This window comes from Pseudonaja textilis, chromosome Z, assembly GCF_049901715.1.
Source record: "Pseudonaja textilis isolate UNSWEBS1 chromosome Z, rPseTex1.2, whole genome shotgun sequence".
NCBI lineage: Eukaryota > Metazoa > Chordata > Lepidosauria > Squamata > Elapidae > Pseudonaja > Pseudonaja textilis.
The window spans coordinates 24,556,864-24,583,385 of NC_142008.1; the positions used below are offsets into that span (position 1 = coordinate 24,556,864).

Here is a 26,522-nt window from a genome sequence, read left to right on the forward strand (position 1 = left end):
CATGTAGTATATAATTTGGTAGTATATTTATTAAATCTGCAACAGTTTGTGTCATTTGTGTAATTACATCATTGATATAAATTGTGACAGTTATTGTAAACATTTAACAGGATCTGAAGACCACTAGGATTAATTCATTAAATTATTTTAGTATATTGATATGTTAGTATTGTATAGTGCCATGATGGCCAATCTATGGCACACGTGCCAGAAGTGCCACACAGAGCCATTTCTGCTGTCATGCAAGCCGTCGCCCTGAACAGACCCACTGCGCATGTGTGTGTGCCCCCCCCCAGGCAGTATCTATCGTGCATTCGCAGGGGGAGATGTGCGTGTGGGAGACGCGTGTGCATGAGCAGGGAGCGGGGCGCAGGCTGGGGTCGCATGTGCTTGCATAGAGGTGTACAGTGCGGGGATGGGTCGCATGCGCAGGACGTTGGGAGGATCGCATGTGCATTCCATTATGGGTGCAGGCATGTGTGTGCACGCACGCACGCAATTTCCAGCATGCAACAACTAAAAGGTTAGCCATCACTGGTATAGTGAGTATGTACAGTATTGTATTAAGAATGGGGAGATAGACCATTTGTTATTCAGTCATTTCTATATCTTCATGACCCACTGGATATCAATTCACTTGAATTATCTACCAGTATATATTTAAATTCTTGTAATCTTATGGATACTATGCTTGTGTTATGAAACATGGACATCAAACTATGAAGACGTCCAAGGTCCTTTCCAATTGTGTTATTCTTTATTCTGTAATTCGGTATTATAATTCGGTATTATTCTGTTATCTTATAAAGATAGACCTTGATTTACAACCACAACTGAACCCAAAATTTCTGTTGCTAAGTGAGACAATTATTAAATGAATTTTGTCCCATTTTACGACCTTTCTGGCCACAGTAGTTAAGTGAATTACTGCAGTTGTTGAATTAGTAAACAGTTAAGTGAATCTGGCTTCCCCATTGATTGTGCTTGTCAGAAGGTTGCAAAAAGTGGTCACATGACACTAGGACATTGCAACCATTGTAGATATGTGTCAATTACCAAGTATCTGAATTTTGATCATATGACCACAAGGATGCTGCAACTGTCATAAGTATGAAAAACTGTCATAAGTCTCTTTTTTCAGTGACATTGTGACTTTAGTGGTCACTAAACAAACTGTTATAAGTCAAAGATCACCTGTATCAATCTTGGTTTTTTATTTTATGTCTTTACACTTTCCAATCTCCAGGATCTTCTCTGATGACTTTGTTCATTACCTTGTATCTTTTAATCTTGAACATTAGTCTGGCTTTTAAGTAGGCTCTTTATTTGGGTGCTTATTTGTTTGTTTAAACTTTTATACCATCCATCTCACTGTGGCTACTACACTTATTACACTTTCAACAAGAGACTCTTTAGTCTTGCTCACTTTCAGGGATCAAAATGATAATCTAATATTAGCATATCAGAAGTGGCTAATGTTTTTTCTGCAATTTTTATTTCTATTACTATTTTTTCTAATCTAACACAATCATGAAAGTTTCTACATGTAAATTTATTTATTTTAAATAAAAAGGTAGCAATATACATTTCTTGAGTTTGAAAAATTTGATTGTTCTATTGTCCATTCTAATTGAATCAATAGGTTTTATTGTAATCATTGATTTGTATACTATACAAATTTGCAATTAAAATGCAGGAAGTGTTTTACAGCAAATAAAGATACATACTACCATGTTTCTCATAAAATAAGGCCGGGTCTTTTTTTTTTTTGAGCCCCCAAAAAACAGCTAGGATGTCTTCTCGGGGATGACTTAATTTCTTCCCCCCACAAACCTCCACCTAGAGCGCCCCATGCGCACTCACCTCTCCATGAGGCTGCCACTGGAAGCTACCCAAAGGTAGAGTCACCAGCTGCTTCTATTGGCCGGTAGAAGCAGCCTCGGGGCGAGCACCCATGTGCATTCACCTCGCCATGATGCAGTTTCTATCAGCCGATGGAAGCTCCCCAGGCAGAGTCACCACCACTTTGGGCTGAAGCATGGCTGCCGGCAGGGTGCTCCTGAGAGGAGCGGCCCATGCACACTCTCCTCAAGGCCGTTTCTATTGGCCGATGGAAGCTCCCAAAAGGCAGAGGCACCAGCCACTTCCATTGGCTGATAGAAACGGATTTGTGGCGAGGGGAGTGCATGTGGGAGAGCGGCTGCAAACTTTTCTTAGCAGAAGGGAAATGAGCTGAGTTTCTCTCTCTCTCTCTCTCTCTCTCTCTCTCTCTCTCTCTCTCTCACACACACACACACACACACACACACACACACAAACACCACCCCTGCTAACCCTCGTCCCTGCACCGGGTCAGCCAAGCCCTTCTGGCGAGGGAAGGTCTCAACATCTGCGGGGTTCCCATGCCGCCCTCCCCTCCCCAGGCCAGATCTTTTCCAGATACCCTGCCAAAGTCCCAGGGCAGTTGAACTCCCTTTACCTGCTGCCGCCGCTGGTTTGGGGAGTGGGGGGGGGTCGGGGAGGGAAGAGGAGGCAGCAGAGCTTGGCTACCCTTAGAAAGGAGATCGAGCGGGCTCCCAAAAGGAGACGTGGGAGCGGTCCTCATGGGAATGCAGTGGGGAAGCGGGGTGAGTGTGAAAGGGTCGCTGCAATGGCACAGGAGGGTGGGAGGGAGCCGGAGTGAAGAAGGGCCAGGGAGAAGCTAAACCATCCTTTCTATTGCTCTGGTGAGGGCCAAATATTTGCAGGGGCTGGTTGGAAAGGCCTAATTTTAGTATGAACCTTGAGTCTTGGGGGATTTGAATGGCGAAGGCACTCTGCACATGATCCGAGGCAATCCTGCCACAGCTCACGAGTGGTGCTGCTAACAGTTGGGGGGAGTCTGAGAACTTCACCAATGCCTCCTTTTCTCTCTCTTTCTCTCTGAGCGCCTGAAAGAGTGCCCGTCATTAACCAATTAACCAATGCCAGCCTTGGAATCCCTTATTTTGGCATAATTCGGGATGAGAGAGGAGCCGTAAAACCAGGGACTTGGTGACGAGGTGCAGGTTCTTTTTTTTTTTTTGATTGAGTTCAATCACAAGACATTTCTGGATTTCATCGGACGTCCGAGGCGTTCAGAAGAACTTTTGAAAAACTTCTGGGTCTAACTTTGAGAAGCAATGAGTTTGGTCCTCTCAAAAGGCGGAGGTTAGGGATGGTCTTTGGAGACCTCCCCTCTCCTTTAGCTGAGGGAGACCTGGGCAATTTTAGGCCAAAAGCTGCCCCAGAGAGATTGATCAGAGAATGGGCAGGAAAGCAAAACAAGAACACATTTGGGCTAAGGCCTTTTCTCCCATTCCCTCTGTCGCAATCTCACAATTTTTATCCAGACACAGATACGCGTGTGCTTTCTCTCCTGCCCTGCTGGTAGATTCAAAGACAACTAATGCACACTCCCCTCATCACAAAGCCGTTTCTATCGGCTGATGGAAGCTCCCCACAGGCAGAGTCACCAGCTGCTTCTACCGGCTGATAGAAGCGGCTGGTGACTCTGCCTTTGGGGAGCTTCCATTGGCCGATAGAAATGGCCTCATGGTGAAGGGAATACTCATGGGCACTCGCCCCGAGGTCACTTCTACCGGCCGATAGAAGCAGCTGGTGACTCTGCATTTGGGGAGTTTCTATTGGCCAATAGAGCTTCGGGGAGCCTTCGGAGAGCTTCTACCGGTAGTAGATCAGGGTATTCTAGCCTAGGCTACCTGCATGGCACTCCTAAAGCCAAGTTTTCCCTCCACCCCCCGCATTTCTCTTCACCTTGTGTAGTTATAATGAACGATTTGAGAAATGGTGGGGAAATGCATGGTTTAAATACGCCTGAATTTTGGGGGCGGGGCTTAATTTTACCTCATGCCTAGAAATCATGCTTGGCCTTCCTATTGGTGGAGACCATATTGTTGGAGAAACACGGTACTAGTGAAATAATAGGAAGTTACAGAAACACACACACAGTTAATACAATACTTAAACACCACAATATTATTTTAGTATATATCTGTTTTAGTATGTATTAAAATTCTAAAACCTGAATCACTAAATCCTGCTAAGGCACTTTATGAAATTCTAGGTACTCCTTTAGCTACAATAGAAATTGGGACCAGAATTGTTGTTATAAAGCAATAAGGTTGTAAACTGCATGCCTTAGAGATGGCAATCACCATTGCTGTAACCTGAAGACACATAGATTTTTAAATGGGAAAGGACAGGAGTCCTGGTAAGAAGCCAATGTGCTATGGCATAGTAGAAGTACTGCAGGAGGAATAGTGCAGGCTGTGAGCCTGAGGGAAGCACCAGTGCCAGCCATGAGTGTAAGAGGATTGCCATGGACAGGATAAAAAGTGGGGGTGACAGACCAAAGCAACTTGCAATCTTCTTGCAGGCTTCCTCATTAATCTTGCTTATGGGAATCCAGCAGACAATGTTGGAAATGTCAGTCATATGACACCTAAGTGCCTAGTTGTGATCAGGTGACCAATAAGGGTGCTGTGAGTTCTTTATATTAAAGTGAAATGTTTTCTAATAATGGTGGGCCTTTAGCTTTTTTTCTTGATGCATCACAAACAATAGTGCTGTTGTCATTATTTCTCTGCTTTTCCCTAGTAGTAAATATTGGAGTAGTTACCATTTCTTTTTTTAGTGGATGATATTTAGCTGATCAGTCTGTCATAACTGTTCTTTTTTGACATGCACACTCCCATCAGTACAGGTCATTTTATCACTGGAGTGCTCAAGTTCCTCCATAATTAGATGATTCAGTAAACCAGCTTATATTGTAATGGAACTCATCGGAGAACCACTTACATTTTTTAAAAAACAGGCACTGTCAAGTAAAGAGAAACTCTGTGCATGATCTATTCTTTGAAATCTTAGATGCTTTCTGAACAATATAAAATAAATTATAGACAATATATCATCTAAGTATTTTCACCATTTAAGAAGGAGTAGAATTTTGAACCTTTGCCACTGCTATTAATTAATTAGGGGGCTGTGTAGAATGTTGCTGTGAAATTAGTCAACACAGACCAACAGAATTTTATATACGTGAATCTTGACACCTTAAAGGTCTGCTCATTTCATGTTTACTTTTGTTTTGGAATCTTTGGTTTGTCTTATTAACTAATCTACTACTATTCAAGACACATAGATACCTGGAATGGAACACAATTGCTATGAATCTATATGAAATCAGACTGGCTTGGTCTTAGATTTCAAAATCCCAATGTCGCAACTGTTGTAGAAACATTCTTATCTCTTTCTCAGCTCTAAAATCTATGACTGTTTCAGAACAGTAGACTCCTTGCTCTGAGATATATTAATGTTCCTAGTAATTGTAGTACTAATGGATGATAGGTATGAAAGCAGTAATATGAAACAAACAAAACATTAAAAAGTTATGATATTTATGTAGTTACCTACCAAGCACATCTAAATTATATTAAAGTAACCAAAATATATTTACAATCCTCAAGGCACGTCACAACTTTTGAGCACCCCTAGAGCTTGGAAATTGAAAGTTGAAAAATTTGAAACACATGTCATTCATTTTCATCATTCTGGTGTCCAATATACATTTGAAACCAGTTATTATCCTTCAGTATATATATATTTTAACATATGTGGTAAGGCATGTGTTGTTAGCTTTTTAGATAAAAATAAAATATTGATGACAAATATAGTGTTACTAATATTTATGTTAGATGTTAATCAAATGAAAACATTGAAAGTAATTAAATGTGGTCTTTATTTATACAATACAGTTCTATTTTTCAACTTCAGTAAAGACCACAAACAGTTCTCAAATATATGGCAAATAATAAAATATTGTATTAAGTATTTCTAATTTCTAAAAAACAGTTGCTTTTCAATAGTTTACTTTTGAAATATAAAATGATAATTTGACATAGACTAGCAACACAGTGTGATGTGAGCATCTACGTAAATAGCTGTATGTATGGAGCATACCCAGTTCTGTGAAACGCTTCAAAACATTGCTCCCCCCACAGACATTCAAGCTCTGAAGAGACTAAATGAACTTTGCACTTTCAAAACTTACATTTTGCACAGAGTTCACAAAGATTCTTTTGTAAACATTGACTTTATACAGTAAAGGGGGTGGGGGCAAGAACAGTGAAGTAAATTCAGAAATGCATGCTCCAAAGGACAAAATATTTTTTTAAATCAGTCTGTCTATTATGCTGATTACATTAATGTGGTACTGTATCTCTTATACTTGGTCTTGATTTCTCTCTTAAATTAATAAAACATCTTTGTATTTTGGTGGCATGACAAATTAAGAATTTACTTACATTGAAACAGAGACATAGAAAGGTAGTTAAGCTGAAAAGAAAGATCTTGCAGCAGAGAATGGATGTGCAAAGAACTGTGATTCTGCGGTGATTAGTGTTCACATGTATGAAAAACAGTGCTGGGCTTTGCAGCTGCAGACAATAACTAAGCTGGCTGGCTAATGAAGGCCACGTGGATCAGGCTTCTGAAAAGAGCCAAAGGTGGAAGGCTGAAGAATTCAGATATCTGTGTAAGCTATACATTTCAATTTGCTTGGCATATTTTGCATTGCAGGTGGGATGGGGAAGGCACTGCTTGCATCTATTGCGTTTGAATGAGCAGGTTTTCGTTCCTCTGTAGCAGAAAGGGGTGGGGATAGAATTAAAGATATATGTTGTTTATGTAATCATTTGGCATCATTACCTGCAGTTGGTTATTCCTTGACTGAAGACATACTGTCAGACACAATTTGATTTGAAATATTTTCTATTTTTGCTGAATGGTTGAGACAGATCTGAGCCATTATTTTCTGAAGTAAAAGGTTTCATTTGAAGAGGTATTTTTCAGTTAAGATATTATCTGTAGCTCATAGCTGCAGTTACAATCCTTTTCAAGGATCATTCCTACCAACTTTGTATTTTTGATCTGGTTAGAGTCAAATGGAATTGCTTCTAGTTTGCTGATATAAATCTATTCTTAAAACAGCTGCACATCCTTTAGCCTGCAGTGCACCATTCATTCTATTCAGCAGAACCTATCTTTGCAAATCAAAAATCATTTGCTGGGTAGAAGGAAGGACAAAGCATTAACCATAATTCTGGACAATGAACATTGGTTTTCAGAATGGCTTCAGAATTAAATGTTTCTATGCATTAATTTCTTACGGAGGCTAATTGCAGTTACTGCAGTTAAAAAAAAGCAGGATTTTCTGTTGGTTCTGAAAAAGAAACCTCACAGAAACATTTTGATTTTTTGAAACAAAATCATAATTGTATTTTTCAACCTCTTTTTCTTTTGCTTAGGGTTCAGCGGACTCCTATACCAGCCGTCCGTCTGATTCAGATGTGTCTCTTGAGGAGGACAGAGAAGCGGTGCGGAGAGAGGCTGAACGACAGGCCCAGACACAGCTGGAAAAAGCAAAAGTAAGAAGTTTGGGGGAATGATTCAGGGGAATGATTGTTCTAATAAAACAATTACCTGATTCATTTTGGGTGACATCTTTCTAATCTGTATAAAAAGGTACATCCCAAAGGTGCTGTTGCTATATAGAAACTAGGTTTGCAAAGCAAAAAATATTTAAACTGTATGGGACGAGCAGTTCTCATTTATATGAACTTTTATGTATAGGTACATGAGCCTTCATAATGCAGTGCAAATATCCAAAGGTTACCATACAAATAAATGGTATACATAACAAATTGCATGTAGTTGTGAACGATTGGTCTTTCATCACATTACAACATATATTTGAGAGAAGAGGGATGATTATTGCTTCTCACATGATGCAAATCACTGTCTCAAAAATTACTTCCTATCTACATTACTAATCTCATTCTTACTGTTTCTGAAAAATAACTATGCTTTTCTGAATATTCCTTGAATTTTTCCTTATTTCTATTTACCTTCGAAAATAACTAAGTTTTTATTTTAAAACTGATTCCCTAATCATATGCTCTGAATTTGATTAATTACAAGACAGATCCACTTGATTAATTTTTTAAAGAGCATAGATAACATAGGCATTTTAAATTTATTTTTATTACTTTTTTCTTTTGAAAATGAAAAGAAAACAAAAATACAAAGATAGTTATAATGTCATACATAAAAAGCAAGCATAAAAAGCGCTTAAATAGAAAAAAATACAACAAAAATATATAATACATCATTGTAGCAATTAACAATAATTCTATATATAATTACATAGTTACGTAAATACATATATATTAATTTCTAATATATTTGTATAATTGTTTTTAAAATTATATTTTGTGTAAATCAGTTCCATATTTCATTATAAAATCTGCAAACTAGTCAACCTTATAGAGGTGGCAAGTGTAATCAGGTCTTTAACTCATTGAGTGAATGGGGCTATTCATTTATATGGTCAGTGTTGCAATATCAGCTTTTTTAGCATAATAAGGCACTTGAGAATCCGTTTATGTTATTTATGCTTGAGTACTGCTGGAGGAAAATTAAAAAATGAAGCAAACCAGACATGGATTAGAGCCTCAATTGAGGCCTACCTTGTGATGGTAAGAGTGACAAAACATCACTATTTCTCTGGTATTATTGCATCCGCAGAGTTTCAGCTAATGGCCCTGTTCAAGTTCACCCAGTCCCTCCTTGGGAAGGAGGGCTCAAACAGTCATTTACAGAGCTGTGTAGAACACCTGATGAATAAAATCTCTTGGATCCATTCTCAATTTGAGTCCGTTGGAGATGCCTGTGGAATGGATTTGCCAGATTATCTGAACCTAATGAAGTAGATAGGATCCTTGGATCTGTTAAGGCACCTTCTTGCTTATTGGACCCCTCTTCCTCCTGATTGGTGAAAGCCTTCAGGAAGGTGACTTGTAGGTAGATCCAAGAGGTGATTAATGCATCTCTGCAGGAAGAGGTGTTTCCAGCACTTTTCAAGGTATCCCTAGTTAGCCACATCCTCAATAAATCATCATTGGCCCCAAGCTCCCTGGACAAGTTTTGTCCAGTGTCCCATCTCCACTTTGAAGGATAGGTGGTAGAAAAAGTGGTTTCCTTGCAGGTCTAGAGGGTCCTGGATGAAGCAGATTATTTGAACCCCATTTGTACCACAATTATGGGACAGAAACAGCATTGGTAATGCTTGTGGATAATCTCTGGCCAGAATACAATGAAGATACGCATCTATTCTTGGATCTCCTTGATCTTCAGCAGCTTTTGATTGACCATGGTGTCCTTTGGGGATGGCTATGGGGAAAGGGGCTGGACCTTTTTTTTAAGGCCAAGCCCAATTATTGTTAATAGGGATTAAGAAGTCCACTCTTTTGTGGGGGGAAGGGGTGTCACAAGACTCGGACTTTCTTCACTCCTTTTTAACATCTACATGAAGCTACTGAGTGAGATTATCTGAATCCATGAGATGAGATATAAATATGCCAATGATACACAGCTCTATATCTCCATCCCTGGTGTTCCAAGCAATAGCGTGACTGCCTTTTCTAAGTGCCTGGAGGTTGTAAGGATCTGGATGGTGTCAATAGGCATCAGGTAAAGCTAGGCAAGATTGACTACCTCTGATACCTGGGATCTTTGGATCCAGCAGTTTATGAATATTAACTTTGGAGAGGGTTGCACTACCTCAAACAGATCCAATGTGCAATTTGGGAGTCATCCTGGACCTATGACTCTTGCTCAAAGAGAATGTTATAGTTGTGGCTAGGAGGATCTTTGCACAACTTTGCATTGTACCCCAGATGCCCCTTACCAGTATCTTGAGGTTCTGTGCATACTCATACCTTAGTAATCTCTCGGATGGATTACTGCAAGACTTTCTACATGGATTACCTCTGAAGAATATTTGGAAGTTGCATCTGGTGCAGAATGCAATGGTTCACAGTCTTGGGAGCTCCTATGCATGAGCTCCATTGTTGCTATTTGCTTCCAGATTCAATTCAGTATTGGTCGATACTTTTAAAACCCTACATGGCATTGGTCCAAAGTATTTGAGCAGCCATCTGTTCCCAAGGAGACAAGCCAACCCAACTTGTGCCAGACAAACAGGACTGCTACGGATCCCATCTGTTCAGATATTGAAGGAGGCAGGATCAAGGCAGGATTTTCTGTTGTGGGCCCATCCTCGTGGAACATTATTCCATTGGAGATGAGAACTGCCTCCTCTCGTTTGGCCTTCAGAAGGGTATTAAAAGCTTATGTTGCCAGATGACCTGAAGCCCTGAGTTGGAGCTTACTGGAGGTGGCTTACAGGTTAACAAGCTATCGTCCCTGTCTCATCCATCTCTTGGTTCTTCTAGCACAGTTTTTAATATTTTACTGTTCATTCATTTTAATCTTTAAATTATTTTCAATTGCAAGCCACTCAGAGTCACCTTATAGTGGAAATGGGTGGCATATAAATTTAATACATAGATACATATGTATATGCATGCATACACATATACATAAAATCTTGTTAAGTTGTCAAATTTCATATACTTGATATATAGTTGAAGAGAATATTACCCTCTGAACATTTTAGCTTTTGTTGCACAATCATTATATAGCCCACCACTTTGTCCCAAAACTTGCTAAATATAGGATATTGTAAAAACATTTGTTTAAAGAAGTATTGTTTTTATAACATCTACAACAAAATTCTATCCTAGACAATCCTTTTTCTACAAATATAATGAAGTTCAATAAATTCTGAATATTTTTTGTTGTATAATTTGAGGTCTGTTGACCCTCCTTAATTGCACCACATGTTCACCATAGACAGACTTCACCATAGTTTCTGTTGGGAAACTGAGCATCTAGAACAAGCTAAAGTAAAAAACAAAAATTGACAATTCCTGGAAGCCTGGACATAGAGATAAATGACATCTACATACCATTCAAAAGAGACAATCAGAAAGCTAAAAGACCAAATGATCTTCTTTCTAGCAATAAACATCCAGATAAGCAGAGATTAATGCCAAAATTAATTTCATTAAAACTACAGTAATCAAGTAAACAATATCCCAATCAAAGAAATACTAATACAGAAAAAAGCTAACAGAAAATAAAAGTCTAATCAAGGAACCATCAAAAACAACTCCCACGTGTATTGACAGGAGAATTCACATAGAGATCTTCTAACACTGATAATGTCACCTAGTTGTGTTATGAAATATCTGTAAGAAAACAATCAAACGCAAAGAGCATTATGACCTCAGAATTCAATTCTGAGCTACAGATATTCTCTATTGATATTGACCCTCTTACTATAAAAGTTAAGATACGCTCCTATTGATTAGGCAATATAGGAACTTCCAATTCTTTATCCCACTCATTTCTTAGCATCTGTATATCAAAATTGATTGATTTATGGGTTTTATAGTTTTAAAGGAGGGGTTGACCATGGGCCTATCTCCAAATACATTACGTAGACAGGTGGCGGCCTTAGCCTCGGTGATAACCTGGGGTGACCTCCGGTCCATAGCACACCATCCACATGTTCGCAGTTTTCTCAAGGGTGCTCCAAACTTACGACCTCCTGTAATTCACCGCTATCCCACCTGGGATCTCAACAAGGTATTAACCGCTCTTACCACTGGTCCATTTGAGCCTCTAAGAACCACTAGCCTTAAATTCCTGACATATGAAGTGGCCTTCCTAATTGCAATCACATCAGCTAGAAGGATTTCCGAATTGGCGGCATTGTCAATGCGTAAGGACCTGTGCATGTTTCATGCGGACAGAGTGATTCTCGGTTTGGATCCATCATTCACTCCTAAAGTAAATTCAACCTTCCACAGAACGCAGGAGTTGGTCCTTCCAAATTTCTGTCCGAAACCAGCTCATAGGCTGGAACACCAATGGCATAGACTTGACGTTCGAAGGGCCTTACGCATCTATCTAGACTGCACAGGGGCATTTCGAAAATCTGAGGCTCTATTTCTATTCTTCAATCCATCTACTTTAGGACAAAAGGTGTCGTCCACAACCATAGGTAGATGGTTGAGAGCCACCATAGCTAAAAGCTACGAATGCCAGTCCATCTCAGTTCCTAAGGGCATTACAGCTCACTCAACAAGGAGTGCAGCAATGTCAGCAGCATGGGTTACACAGGCCTCCATAGATGAGATTTGCAGAGCAGCAGCTTGGGCTTCACCATCTCCCTTTGTCAGAAATTATAAAATTGATACCTATGCCTCAGCAGATGCTTCATTTGGCAGAAGAGTCCTGCAGAGGGTCCACAAAGTATAGGAGTGGATTTTGATCCAGACGGAGTCCCTCCCTAAGGACAGGCCAAGCTTTGGTATGTCCCATTTCTGGATGCTCTGAACAGCTCATAGGAGAAAGGGCGTTGGTAGTTACCTGATACGCCCATTCTCTGTGAGCTGTGAAGAGCATCCAACCCCACCCATTTCTTTCCATCTGGTGGGGTTCCGTTCCAGTCAGGGATCTAGATTAGGTGATGAGTTCCGGACTTTGGCACTCAGTCTTTGCAAAACTGGGGGATGCTGAGGAGGAGCCCTGTGGAGGAAGAGGAGCGTCCCGGAGTTTTAAGCCCAGCCTTTCCAGAAGATACTGAAGCACTTCCCATTTCTGGATGCTCTTCACAGCTCACAGAGAATGGGCGTATCAGGTACCAATGCCCTTTTTTCATCAAGCCAAAGATGCACAAATCAGAAGTTTTAGTTTACAATAATTTTAAATTACAAGTTTTAATTTACAATATTTTTTATTTGACAATTGGTAAAGACAGTAATAATGTTCCAGATTTGGAGGCAGTACACACAATGTTGGCTACCAATCTTTTTTTTAAGAAGAGTTATGTTGGTAATATACTGAAGCAACTAGTGATAGAATAGAAAAGAGTAGAATGAAATTCTTTATTGGCCACGTGTTGTTGGACACACAAGGAATTTGTTTTGTGGTGCAAATGCTCGGTATACATAAAAGGAAAGATACATTCGTCAAGAGTTAAGAATCATAATCATAGGGTACAATAGCATCAAATCATACTAGGAAACAGTCAATATAAATAATAAGGATTAGGCCTGGAATTATTAAAAAAAATGTACTTTGTGAATTTTTGATAGTTTATTCCATATCTGGAATAAAATGCTACAGTGGAGGTTGTCCTCCAACTCTATTTTGGTTTTTTTCCCCTTTTTTGTTGGGGAAGAGGAAGGAAACATATTGTAGTACTTCTTTTGATCTGAATTCTTTTTCTTCCGTTTAAAATTCCCTTGGATTGCTTGATGGATACCATTTTCTGTAAAGAGAAGAAAAGAAAAGCAAATGGTAGAATTATTGTCTCAGATTCAGATCTCAATGGCTTTTAGTACTGTTCATAATGATGTCTTTCTAAAATGTTTCATTGATGTGGGATTAGATGGCACCCTGCTGCAATATTTCAGTCTTTTGTGAGTAAGTAATCATAAAACATCCTCTTGTTTTTTGTATATGGGGTGCATTTCCTGTTCTGATGTGAAGCTGTTCACATAGTTTTCCCAGGGGGGAGAGCTATAGCTAATTTATGGATGAAAGTGAACTCAACTAATAGCCAGGAAGCTATAGAATTCATAAACGAGTGCTGGCTAGAATAAGCCCAAGTATAGATGGCAGTATATAAGCTTCTTTGAAAATGGTAATACACCATATTCTGAATCTGGTTTATATCATCAAGTGATGAGATTTATAATTTGGAATTGTTTTTAAACTCTGCTGAATATCCATAACCCGCTCTGCATCCCCGGTTCTGTTTTCTCTCCCTACACTGTCTTCTACGCTTGCTTAATCCGACAACAATCCACAGAGCTCCCGGAGATCTTGCTAGCTCCAATGGGATATTGTGGGATTCTGTATAAGCATAGGTGACTTCAGTTTTGAGTTGCTGTCCTATACTTATCAGGTCTTCTCGACAGTACGTTAGTCCGTTGCAGGATGGAGTAAAATGCAGGAATAAAAAGAAGTAAAAACACAAAAAGAAGAACAGTCGTCGGGAGCATTGAGCTGCTGCGACCATACGCGCCGCCATCTTGGGACAAAGTGTGAGAACTGTATCTCCTCCTTTATTCTGTTTTTCTTGTTTCTGCAAACAAATTATTGTGTGCATTCTTCTTATCCAGAAGCCCTAAACCAGCACTTCTCAAATGTCTCTGTTATGATTGGGTATTGAGATCTTGTGTTGTTTATTCTAAGAAAAACTACTTTTACCTAGTTTGGAAAACACTGCTCTAAACAATTTAGAGCTAATGGAGGTCCACTTTCAACCAGTCAAGGGATAACTACCTAACACACGTGAAGAACCTCTGATACAATGAAGACTTAAGACTTGATTGTGAATTAAGCAATTGTGAGCTGCATAGGAGTCCCAAACCATAATCTTTCTATCACCACGCTTTACAATTAGTATTTGGCTCTTTTAGTGAACTGCTGTCTTTGGTTTTTCCCTAACATGTCTTCTGGTATTTTGGCCAAATAACTCTATCTTGCCTTGTCTGTCTAGAGTACATTGTTGTATGGGTCTTAGCCTTAGTGTTCATGAACAAACTTTAATTTTGCCCTGATTGTTTTTTTGGATAACAAACTTTTATTCCTGGGCACACCTCCCTGATAGATTTTATTAGTGCATCTTCCTCTTAATGGGAGACTTGTGTGCTTTGTCATAGATAATGATGAGAGCTGCCTTTAGTCATATTATGAAATGATGGGGTTTGTAGAAACTTCATTTTGCATCTAAGCAAGTTTGCAGTTGTTTGAAGTCTGGTATATGGTATTCTGAATAGTGGAATGATTGTTGTCAAATTGTTGGGCAATCTTTTTAAAATTCTTCCAAGACTCATAGGCATCTATAACCTTTCTGAAGACTTCAGAGAGTTCTTTTCATCTAGAGATAGTAACTCCACACATTTCAACAAAAAGAGCAAGTTAAACTAAATGTCTTAGTTTTGAATTAGAAAGCTTCATCTCAGATTTTTTCTCACAATGGTCTAAACACTTGCATCTGATCTGGTGCACTTGATTCTACTTTTTGAATTTTGAGGTAAAGGTAGTCCTCAACCTATGATTGAAATGGATCTCCAGAGCTTTTAATAGACCATTTTAAGACCATTTTAAAGCAGCAGAATAGAAGGATTTGGTGTGATGAGAAGCCAGGCTAAGGTCTGCATTGACATAGGATGGGAAAATGGCAGAGTTAGGGGGCTTTGCAGAATCTCATAAGAGCCAATGACTGCAGAGTACTGCAGCAGCTATAATTTCAGAACTGGATCATAAATAGCATTTTGGGGGGTCCACTGTAACTTTGAATGGCCACTAAGTGAAAGGTCCAAGTCAAGGATTACCTGTAATGATAAATATAGTGGTATATTTACTTTTTCCAAATATGAAATTTACATTGTTAAAAATTTAAATTACACAAGGAACTACAAAATGTAAACGGTACATTATATTTGTTACAATATATCCACTTTATCAGTATTGTTGAAATGAAAATCAGGTGTCTCTATGTTGAAATATGTCTCTACAATGAAAGCTCAAACATTTCAATAGAGCGTACTTACTTTTTCACATACTTGTATAGTCTTTCAATGGCATTGAATAGAAAAAACTCTAGACATTTAAATCCTTTCATAGCAAAATATGACCGACCTATTTTTGATGGGTTTTAGTTATTATTTTAACAAAATATGTAATCTCTTCCTCTACTGATTGGCTCTAGGCAGTGAACAATGTAAGAAAAAAATCCCATAGAATATAAACAACTAAAACTAATAACAATTCATTTCTAATGAATTATATTATAATTCTTTTTATAATTATAATAATCTTATGGTTGACCGCCTCTGTCAGCTTGGGCCAAATTGTCTTCTATATTTCTGTCTACTGCTTGTCTTCTAAATGCCCACAAAGATAGGCCTTTTCTGTGATAGATTCTGTTTGTGGCCATTTAGAAGGCAAACAGTCTTAGTTCATCATGCTTCTGACTCATGATGATGGAGGGGCCAACAATCATAATTCGAATTATTTTAAAATAAATTCTTCTAATGCTGTTTTTAAAAGTAAACATTTCTCTCTATTAAGATGCTTATAATTGTGAATCATCATGAGAGCCATTTCTGAGGGCAGAATATATAAACAATTTTATAAAGAAAAATATTTCTTAAATGGAGTAGTCTGACTTTTATTAATTTCTTTCAATGTGTCTAAATCAACTTGAGTCCTTGTAGTTCTCTATTTTCTAAAAACTAAATTGTGCGACTGACTTTTATTATTTATTATAGCAAATTTTATTAAGAAAAAAAAGAATTGTCCATAAAAGGATTCAAATTGAATTTGCAGGATTTACAGCAAAACCGAGTGGGTAAGTAGCATTCATTGCTAAATTAATGCATCTTTTACTGATGAGTAAATCTATGTGAATTTTGCTAAGGCATTTGGCTTAGTAATACTGAGTTGGATGCACGGCTAACTGTTATATAATATTTATGACCTCTGGCAAAGCTACTAAGCAGCTGCCAGCAAAACAAGACTACTTAAAACTGTTATTTGCATGTATCAGAACAATGTTCTCCCTTCAGATGACTGAGGAGCAAATTCCACATCTGACATTGTACTGACTGTGAGACAACTTGTAAACAAGAGAAGTAGGAGAGCACTGACATTATCAAGCTGCTAGAACATTGCTGTTTCAGTACTACAAAATTTTAATGGTGTAACTTATTTATTTGTTAATAAAACAATACTGACTGACAGGAAAATATTTTAACTAGATGTTGCAAATGTATAGGAAGATAATTATAAGTGAAAATTGCAAGTATTCTTTTAACTTGTAGATAAAATAAATTTTACCTGCCATCTGCTGGGGGAAAAAAAACTGGAAAAAAATCTTCAAAAGTAATACAATGCAAAGGAAAGAGTACAAATCACCCTTGTTCAAATTGTTAAAGGGGTTGTCCCTTTTCTAGATCCCATAGTTGCTTGTAATTCACTTCCCATTTCAATATGGGAGGAGCTTACACCCTATGTCTGCCAGGAAAAGATGTTACTTCTTTAACATTTTAAAGAGAAGTGCTTTTTATAATACCACATACAGTACAGCTTTACTGAATATGGTATCTTCAAGTTGCTATTAGTAAAATCATTTCTGAATTTTGCTCTTTCTCTTGCTTTTATTACTATTTTTGTTTATTTTTTTCAGTTGTAAACATACTTCAACTTCAACTTGAATCCTGTTGCATTGTTTATTTTATTTTTTTACAATATATGAATTGTTTCTTCTAGATTTAAAAATATTTAGTTAATTATTTGAGGACATTTTCACTTTTTAAAAATGCAGAATAATGATATATGTTGTGTTTTCTGATTTGGATATTAGAACAATTCATAGAAGTCTTGTTGATTGGGCCAACAATTACAGCAGCTAACAAATTAAGACAATTGTGATTATAGTATATTGAAAGGGATAATAATAATAATATTGAAAGGGAAATAATAATTGTATTTTCAATATTAAGCAAAAAACAAGAATATGGGAGCATAATCACAAATTGATAGGAGGGTAATTTAAAACTGATGTTAGACAGTATTATTTCACAGGAAGAGTAGTGGAAGCTCGAAGCCAATTTCCAGTGGAGGTAGTTGAGTCAGTCATCAGTAACTGAGTTTAAATAAGCTTGTGATAAATATATGTGACAAAAATTAAAAAATAAAATAAAAATAAAAAAATATAAAAATAATAAATAAAAATAATAAAAAATTAAGAAGCAAACAAACAAATTCAAAGGGCAGAATCAATGGATTACTGGTTTTTTTCTGCCATCAGTTTGTTATGTTTCTATATTATACTAGGAATATAATCTTACTTTTTCTATGCACAGCTTACTGCATTTGCTTAAAATAGAAAAAACAAAATAGGTGTCGAAGAAAAAGTGTTCCTCAGCCATTTATATTTTAAGAAAAATCTTTCTCCCCCCTTTTTTTACAAAATGTTATTCAGATACTTTAGTTATGGAGAAATTTCAGCTCTGGACATTAAACATCAAAGTTATATGACATCATTGAAGAAAACTGAAAAGCAAAATAAGATGATGATGATGATGATTACAATCACAACAACACTTAGGGATATGCAGCTCTTTTAACTCCATTTGGTACTACTACATGCTTCAGAACAGGACAGTCCTTTTTAATTAAATGAAATCAGTTTTTCATTAATTAGAAACTGGCATGCAATAAAATAAAGATCTGATTCTGCCATATTTATTTCTAATAGTGTTTCTGGGCCTATATTTAAGCATTATATTAATTCTTGGAAATTAATAGTGTTCTCTTAGGAAGCACGTTCACGTGTCCGAAAAAAATATACCAGGCCTCTCCCTCCCTCTGCCCCAAAAGGTATGTTTGGATAGTAGAGAGCATGCTAAGAACCAATGGGATTAGCAGTTAGCATTTTTTGCCGGTATGTTTTCTAGTAAATTGATTATGGACTGTGGGGGCGGGCAGAGGATTAGACGTATCTACTGTTCTAATCATTTTCAAAATAAGTTGGTTACTCATGGTAACTATTTTGAGAGCATGCCAAGGGTTATTTCAGAAAATTCCAAAGGTTCTAAATATTTGAGCCTTGGAAGATTGTCTAGCTGAGATTTAATGCACCTATAACCACTCTTTTCACTCCATTGTAAACGCATGAAAGAGGTAGAAATAATGTAAGAGGAAAGCTATGATTAAAATAATATATTTGTTGCTTTTTAGTTTTCCATCTATAAATGGAGTTCTACATATTCTTTTACTAGTTCTGTGGTTTTCATCAAAGGTTCAAACTATGTCCTTTCTCTATATAATATATTTTTGTACATAATGAAAATGATTTTTAATTCATAAAGATGTTGCACATATAAAATACAGTAGTCATTGGAAAATAGTACCATTAAGATATCTTGCTTGAAATTTTTATTTTTATATTTACATACATACATGCATGCATACATACATACAAATTCTTGTTATCTGCTAGTGGGAGATAGAAACTTTTCTTGTCACTTGAAAATTAGTTTGTAAGCCTAGTTCTTGCAGCTTTTAGTAATTAGTCATAACTGATGTGACAGTATATTGATTCTTATTATAATGCATATAATAGTACACTAAAGTAGGAGGTCAGTTTGACACTGACTTTAGTAATTCTAGTTAATCGTTGAAAGTTCAATAATAAAAGAAGCAGTTCTACCCACATAATTATCTGGAGACATTTTCTATTCGAATATTTTATTTCTAAGATGTCTACAGGATACTTTCAGTGCTATTTGTCATTTTAAGGGTTGCCTGTCAACAAAACAAAACGGTACTTCAAAAGTATATTAAAAATAATAACAGAGGAAATGGCAAAAATATGTTGGTAAAAGTAGAAGTTTATAGATTGAAAAAAGAACTTTAAAAGTTTGAAAGATTTTAAATGCTGAGAGGATAGAAACTTCTTTTTATCTCTGGCACCAAAGTGACAACAAAAAAGATAAAAATTTTGGAAATTTTATTTGTATTTATATGTTTTGTGAAAACTTAAATAAAACTTTTATAATAAAAAACATTGTAGAAATTTTTTATAGTATGCATCACCAGAAATGCCTTGTCAGGAGTTTGATTGAAAATATTTGTGCATAGGTAAGATGGTGCACACATTTCCCAATGATATACTGTTAAGTTTTTAAAGTGGCACTATTAATATTGAATTAAGTCCAAAAACAGGATATGATCCATCTCCTAGCCTATTTTAGCAATCCATCACCAGTGTTTTGCATAAATCACTGAGATTAACCATTTTCTTTCCTTGGACCAGAGGTGCTATTCAGCTGGTTTGCACCTACTCGGGCGAACCGGTAGCAAGAATTTGGCGTGGGTCGCCGAACTGGTAGCAACATCTAGCTGGCCACGCCGCCAACCCGGTCGCCCTGTTTCTGCTCACTCGCTGCTCACTGCCCCAGTTTAAAGGAGGACTGCTCTCCCGCCCTAGCCATGCATTTTGAAGCAGCCACTTGAAAACACATGACTGTGGATGGAGCAGTGGTCCGTTAACCTGAAAAAGTGTTCCAAGGCTGGATTTTTCATGGACACTAGAAGTATCGCTTCCCCGTGTGAGTAAAGTGCCTGGAGTGAGAGGGAAAGAACGCTGGGGGAGAGGGGGAAATCCAGCCATGGGGAAGTTTGCAGGAGCTGCAAATGCAGGTCCATTTACCTGCAGAACTTCTACAATGCTGGATTCACTTCCCCTTGTGAGTAAAGTGCCTGGAGCGAGAGGGAAAGAACACTGGGGGAGGGGAGGAAATCCAGCCATTGGGAAGTTTGCAGGAGCTTCAAATGCAAGTCCGTTTACCTGCAGAACTTCTCTAATGCTGGATTCATTTCCTCTTGTGAGTAAAGTGCCTGGAGGAGAGGGAATGAAGGCTGACAGGGATGTGTGTGTGTGTGTGTGAGAGAGAGAGAGAGAGAGAGAGAGACAGAGAGAGACAGAGAGAGAGAGAGAAAGAAAGAAAGAAAGAAAGAAAGAAAGAAAGAAAGAAAGAAAGAAAGAAAGAAAGAAAGAAAGAAAGAAAGAAATAGGGAGAGAGAGAGTGGTGTGTGTGAGAGAAAGAAAAAGAAAGGAAGGGAGAGAAAGAAAGAGAAAGAAAGAAAGAAAGAAAAAGAAAGAAAGAAAGAAAGAAAGAAAGAAAGAAAGAAAGAAAGAAAGAAGGGAGAGAGAGATAAAACTCTGTGCTATTATTTTTAATTGTTCCATTATTTATCATGTGTTAATATTTTACACTGTCCCTACTCCTAGAGTGATTCTACTGCCTTTCTTTTGCCCAGGGCTACCACATATTTTTCAGGGTTTACATGCATTCAATGTCTAGTCCAGAGCATAAATACATGTGTGTTTAACAGAGTTGAAAGGGAGTTTGGAGGTCTTCTAGTCCAAGCCCCTGCTCAGGCAGGAAAACTGAGGATGCCAAACTCTGAGTACTGGGAAAGAATAACATTTAGAAGGGACTTTTGGGGGAACCCTATGCCATTTTAAAGAAATGGCTGTCCAGTCTTTTAAAAATTTCCAGTGATCAATCACCCAGAACTTCTGGGGACAAGCAGGTCCACTGGTTAATTGTTCTCACTGTCAGAAAGTTTCTCCTTAGTTTAGAAATTTCCGGTTTGAGCTTCTTCAGCGACAGACAGAAATCCACGATCATGTGTGGTTTTGGTCTGGGCTCACTGCTGGAGCACCCTGAGCCAGCTGGTTTCAGGGCTAAGCCACCCCGTAGAGGTGGTAAAGAGGGGGGAGACTGCCAGCAGGGTTGAGGAGAGCCGCATCACTCCTCCTCAGCTGGCCATTACTCCCTTTCCCAAAGGCGATTGCAGTGGTGGTCAGAAATGGCCACCTCAAAGAAGAACTCAACCAGAAAAGAATGTGCAGGAGGAAGATAAGAAGTGAAAGTTTTGGCTGACCAGATTAAATTGCAAAAGCAACAACTAAGGTACCCTGGAATTTAAACTAAAAAAAAATAACATAGTTCCCAAAGAAGATTCTGAAGCAGCGAAGGAAAGTGAAAAGGGAAAGGTTTGGGTTTTTTTTCTTCTCTCCCTTTCTCTATACTGACAACTAAGAGACTTAAATAAGAAATCGGAAAAAGAATCCGCTTTGACATCAACATGCAATTAAGCTGAAAATAAAACAAAATGTCAAAGGGATAATAAAGATTTCTGGATACTTAAAAGCTTTTGAAAGCCCGAAAGGAGAGAAAAAGAATAAAAGGGCAGGATCTGGAAAAAAGGGAAGAGACTGCCTGGAATTAAAAGGAATCTACAGTAAAACTTCAACAAGACTTATAAAAGATACATTTTAACTGAAACTTGGCAACTAAATAGTAGAACCCCAGGAAGAGAAAGTGAAAAAAAGCAAAAAGAAACAGCTTGTGCGTATTTGGATTACTTGGTGATCTTTGGACTCTTGGTTATTGCATTTGAATGACTAAAATTAATCGGGTGGTTGTTTAAAAATTTATACAATGGCATTACTTCTGGATGAATTGAAAATGGAACTTTAAAAGTACAAAAAAATGCACAAGAATGGAGGGGTTCTTTTGGCTTTGTTTTTCAATTCTTAGAAATGGAGATTTGGAACTATGAGAAACAACAAAAAACGTCTGTAAAACAAGAAGACTGGGACAAAGAAGAAGCCATCTTTAATGAACAAGTAATTCTAACAAGGAAAGGGGGGAAAGAGAATGGAGAATTTAAGACTTAAAAAAACAACCAAAGAAAAGAAAAATAGTTCAAAAAATAAGTATAATATTGGAAAGCAACAGAAGAGGGGAATACAGACAGAGAGAAATAGAAGTAGAGAGACAAGGGGGTAAAAAGGAGAGAGAGAAGAAGAGAGGGAAGAAGGAAAGGAAAAGAAGTTATAAAGGACTGAAACAAGATATAGAGAAACAGGGTCTATTTAGAGATAATGGGTGAAAATTTAACTGAAAAAGGGATTCTTTAAAGGTACATAAGATTGTATTGTTTTATTAGTAATAGAAACAATTCTAGAAAATTGAAAACAATGTATGATTAAAATGAGGGATGAAATAGTTACTGTAATCTAGTGAAATGTTTGTTAATAAAATAAATGAAATAAAATAAATGAGAGAATTGAATTAGGAAGGGATGGGAACATTTTAATTAGTTAATGTTTTATAAAATATAACTGAATAGGGGGGGGAATTAATTATGGAAAGCTTATAACTGTTCACATAGAAGTATGATATTTAATTGAAAAGTAATGTTAAAGACGTTAAGATTTTAATATTAACATTAATGATAGAATTGAATTGGAATGGAAAGTGTTGTTTTAATTACTTATATTTATAATCTTTTTTTTTTTTAAAGAATATAGTGTGTATTTTAAGAATGTACCAAGCAGAATCTGAATGGAAGTTATGTATTATATTGAATGTTATAACTTTAAGGTATATATTGAAGCTTAAATAAGAGTTAAATGGATAAAATGAAAAGATATAAAGGTGTCATACTCCAATCAGCAACTACAGGAGAAACTTTGTTTAATGAGAAAAGATAATATGAAATTGAAACAGGACAGACAAAAAGTATAAATATAATGATTTGAATTGAGACGAGATAATTAAAATAAAATTGAGAAAATTAAAAGAGGGGAGAAGCTATATAGAAAATGTAAAACAGTAATAAGAGATGGAATAGAACATAAAAATGAGCATGAAATTGAACTTGTGTCTGTACGAAGAAATGTAACCCGGGATTACGCTACTTTCAAAAAAGATGTTTTATTTGTATTTTTTTGTGAAAACTCAAAATTTACAAAAAAAAAAAAGAAAGAGTTCAGTTCAGTTTCCACCCATTGCTTCCTGTTTGCCTCCTGGTGCTTTGGAAAATACATTCCCCCACCTTGCTTTGTGGCAGCCCCTTAAAAGCCTGTTGCCTATATCACACTCTTGAGTAAAGCATGTGAGCCATTTTCTCCTTTCAGTGGTCCATGAAAGTACATCTATAGTATGCAGATAATAAAGTCAAAAAAGGTGAACAACATTTTTACAGAATTATAGATAAGTTGAGGCTGGGTGACAAGGAATGGTGGGAGGGGAGGGGCCAGGTGAGGCACCCCTTGATGTGAGTGACATTGAGTTGTCCACGCCCACCCAGTCACATGACCACTAAGCCACACCCACCCAGTCACAAGACCACCAAGCCACACCCACCAAATAAGCCACACCCACAGAACCGGTAGTAAAAAAATTTGAATTCCACCACTGCCTTGGACTATTTCTTTTGTAAAGTCAAAATACACATGCATCTTTTACATTCGTTCATACAGACTCCTTATTTTTCCCTTTACATTGGCTGTATCTAAACCAGGAAGTTCAAACTAGTGATATTTTGACTATCATATTTAAAATAAATAAGAATAGTAAGTATGGTTTATAGCTGTATCACTATATTTGTTTTCCCCAGATATTAGGAAATAGTTATTAATTATTGCTTGTAGAAAGGTGAGAACACAGAAATTGCTAATGCAGCAAGAGGCTTTTACAAATCTCTGATTAATAAGATAAGATTGGATGATGAAAGTAGGTCAATGTGTGTCCAGTTTTGGAAAGTATCATTTACTTTGGAAACTTAAGCTAAAATGTTTTGCCCATTGGAATTACTATAATCTGAGAATAATGCAAACCATGCCTGTCAAAACTATATTAGTAAGCATTTCATCCATATCAACTCAGCTGCTCATTAAAATACATTTATCTAAAGAGGGTTTTTTTACTGTTTTGCTTTATTTGTGACTGTTGCAAAATGTTTCAAATTGGCCTTGATAGTTTGAATATTTAAAATACATTTCACATGAAAATTAAAGCATCATAATTCTTTTTTTGGGAGGCTAAACACAGATCATATTTGTTGCAAAAGTAAAAGCATATTTCTCTTCCTTCCACACAACAATCCTTTCCCATTTCCCCTTCTCACTTTCCCTTTTAATGAAAATGGGATTTTTTAAATAATTCAACTTGTTTTTTCTCATTCTCTTCTCAAATTTGTGACAAAACTTTATCCAGAATTAGTCATTGATTCTGTTCTTGTCAGGCATTAACAACAAGCCCCACACAAATAGAATTCAAGTAAACGACTTTATTATGTTCTGCCTGTAATATAGGAATACTAGCGCTAAAGGTAATGACTGACCCATATTATCCAATTAGTTTCTATGACAAATGCAGGACTAGAACCTAGTTCCCTTATTCCTAGCCCAAAGACTTTACCACTGGATGAAACTGGGTCTCCAAATTCACCATATGAATTTTTTTTTTACATGTATTTTTCCAGCTTAAAGTCTTACATACATTTGAAGATGACTGAAAAGGTGTCTGGACCTAGGTTACATGGACTGAAAGAAGAAAACTAATGAAAATGTGCCAATGTGAAAATGTGAAACAAACTGTAGAGAAAGAAAAGCATGGTCTGAATGATTACATTAGGAAAAGCCAGGAATCCTTGCTGAAGGAAATCTATCAAGGAAAGCTGTTAAAAACAACAAAGATTGAATTAATTTTAAAAAATGAATTTAAAAAAATGAATTAATTTAAAAAAATGAAAATCTTATTTGTTAATTGGAAAAACAAACCAATACATAGTCAGTGCTTGAAGAATATGTAAGGAAAAGTTGATAAAAACCTACTGGGAGTTGGAGCATTACAGAAAGAAATTGACAATATTATTTTAGCTGCTGCAGAACAAACTTTGCCAATAATTGCATGAAGGCAAAAATTCAACATGTAACAAACAGCAAATTTCCACTTTGTAGTAAAGGGATGAAATAGTTCATCATTTGATCAGTGGCTAGAGGAAAATTTCACAAACTGACTAGAAGCAATATCATGATCATGTTGACCGAATTATTAATTAGAAACTTTGCTAGAAATTTGGTTTGAAAGTAGTAAAAATTATTGGCACCTTCAAACTGAGAGTGGTTTAAAAAATTAGTGGATTAAGATCTAATGCAGGCGTGTCAAACTCAAGGCCTGTGGGCTGGATGTGGCCCGCAATGTGGTTGGATCTGGCCCATGTGGCCATCCTGGAAACAGTAAGGGTCTGACCTGCATCACTTCAGCCTGGACCAACCCCGCCCATCCCAGCAGGTATGCATATGCACAGGAGGCAGCAGGTGCATATGCGCACAGACCTGGCCCATACCATCCCGACAGGCACACTTGCACACAGGAGTGGGTGCATGCACATACAGGTCCTGCCCATGCCATCCTGGTACACACACATGCACACAGTAGGAGGCAAGCATACATGCGCACAGACCAGGCCCTACAGGAAGCAGGCACATGTACTTATGCCGGGATGGGGTGGGATGGGTCTGTGCACCCGTGCGCCCGCATCCTGTGTGCATGCGTGCCTGCCAGAATAACATGCTGGGTTAAGTACACACACGTTCATCGGGATAGGAGGGCAGGAGTGAACCGACACTGGCTGGCCCCTTACCATTTCTAGGACTGCCGCCCATACCAGCCTTTTAGGTGTGTATGCATATGCAGGGGGAGAGGTGTCCAGCATCAGGGACTCTGCAGCTGGCCCTCCAAGAAAGAGGCATGGCAGTGGCAGCACTGGCAGCAGGCAGAGTGGTGGGGGGGGAGGCACGTGATGCCGACCAGCGGACATGCCTGCTCCATCCCATGTTGCTGGGACAGGGCAGGTGGCTACCCAATGCATCCAGCAGGGTGGGCTGCATGCCTCTCCCCTGTGCCTCTGCCTTCAGCTACTGTTGCCACTGCCAGTGAAGACAAGGTGAGGAGAGTGTGGGGCTACGCTGTCCCATCCCTTTTGGCTTGCAGTTGGAGAGCAGGTCACTGCTGGTCATCTCCTTGTCCCCCTTGGCCGTGGGTGGAGTGTGTTTCTCTCACTCATCCAATGCACTTTGGCACCACCGAGGCTGCCAGTAGCTCGCACAAGTCCATTAGGCCATC

General features: G+C 37.7%; 1 protein-coding gene across 4 annotated transcripts in view; it reads left to right on the forward strand.

Moving 5' to 3' along the window:
* The window catches only part of CACNB2 (calcium voltage-gated channel auxiliary subunit beta 2), a 169,558-nt gene that overhangs the window by 95,125 nt on the left and 47,911 nt on the right, over positions 1-26,522 (forward strand). For all 4 annotated transcript variants that reach the window (XM_026716101.2, XM_087915538.1, XM_087915536.1 and 1 more), the window contains exon 3: positions 7,347-7,466. In XM_026716101.2, the coding sequence (XP_026571886.1) occupies positions 7,347-7,466 (120 nt within the window). The remainder of the gene's footprint in view (positions 1-7,346; positions 7,467-26,522) is intronic.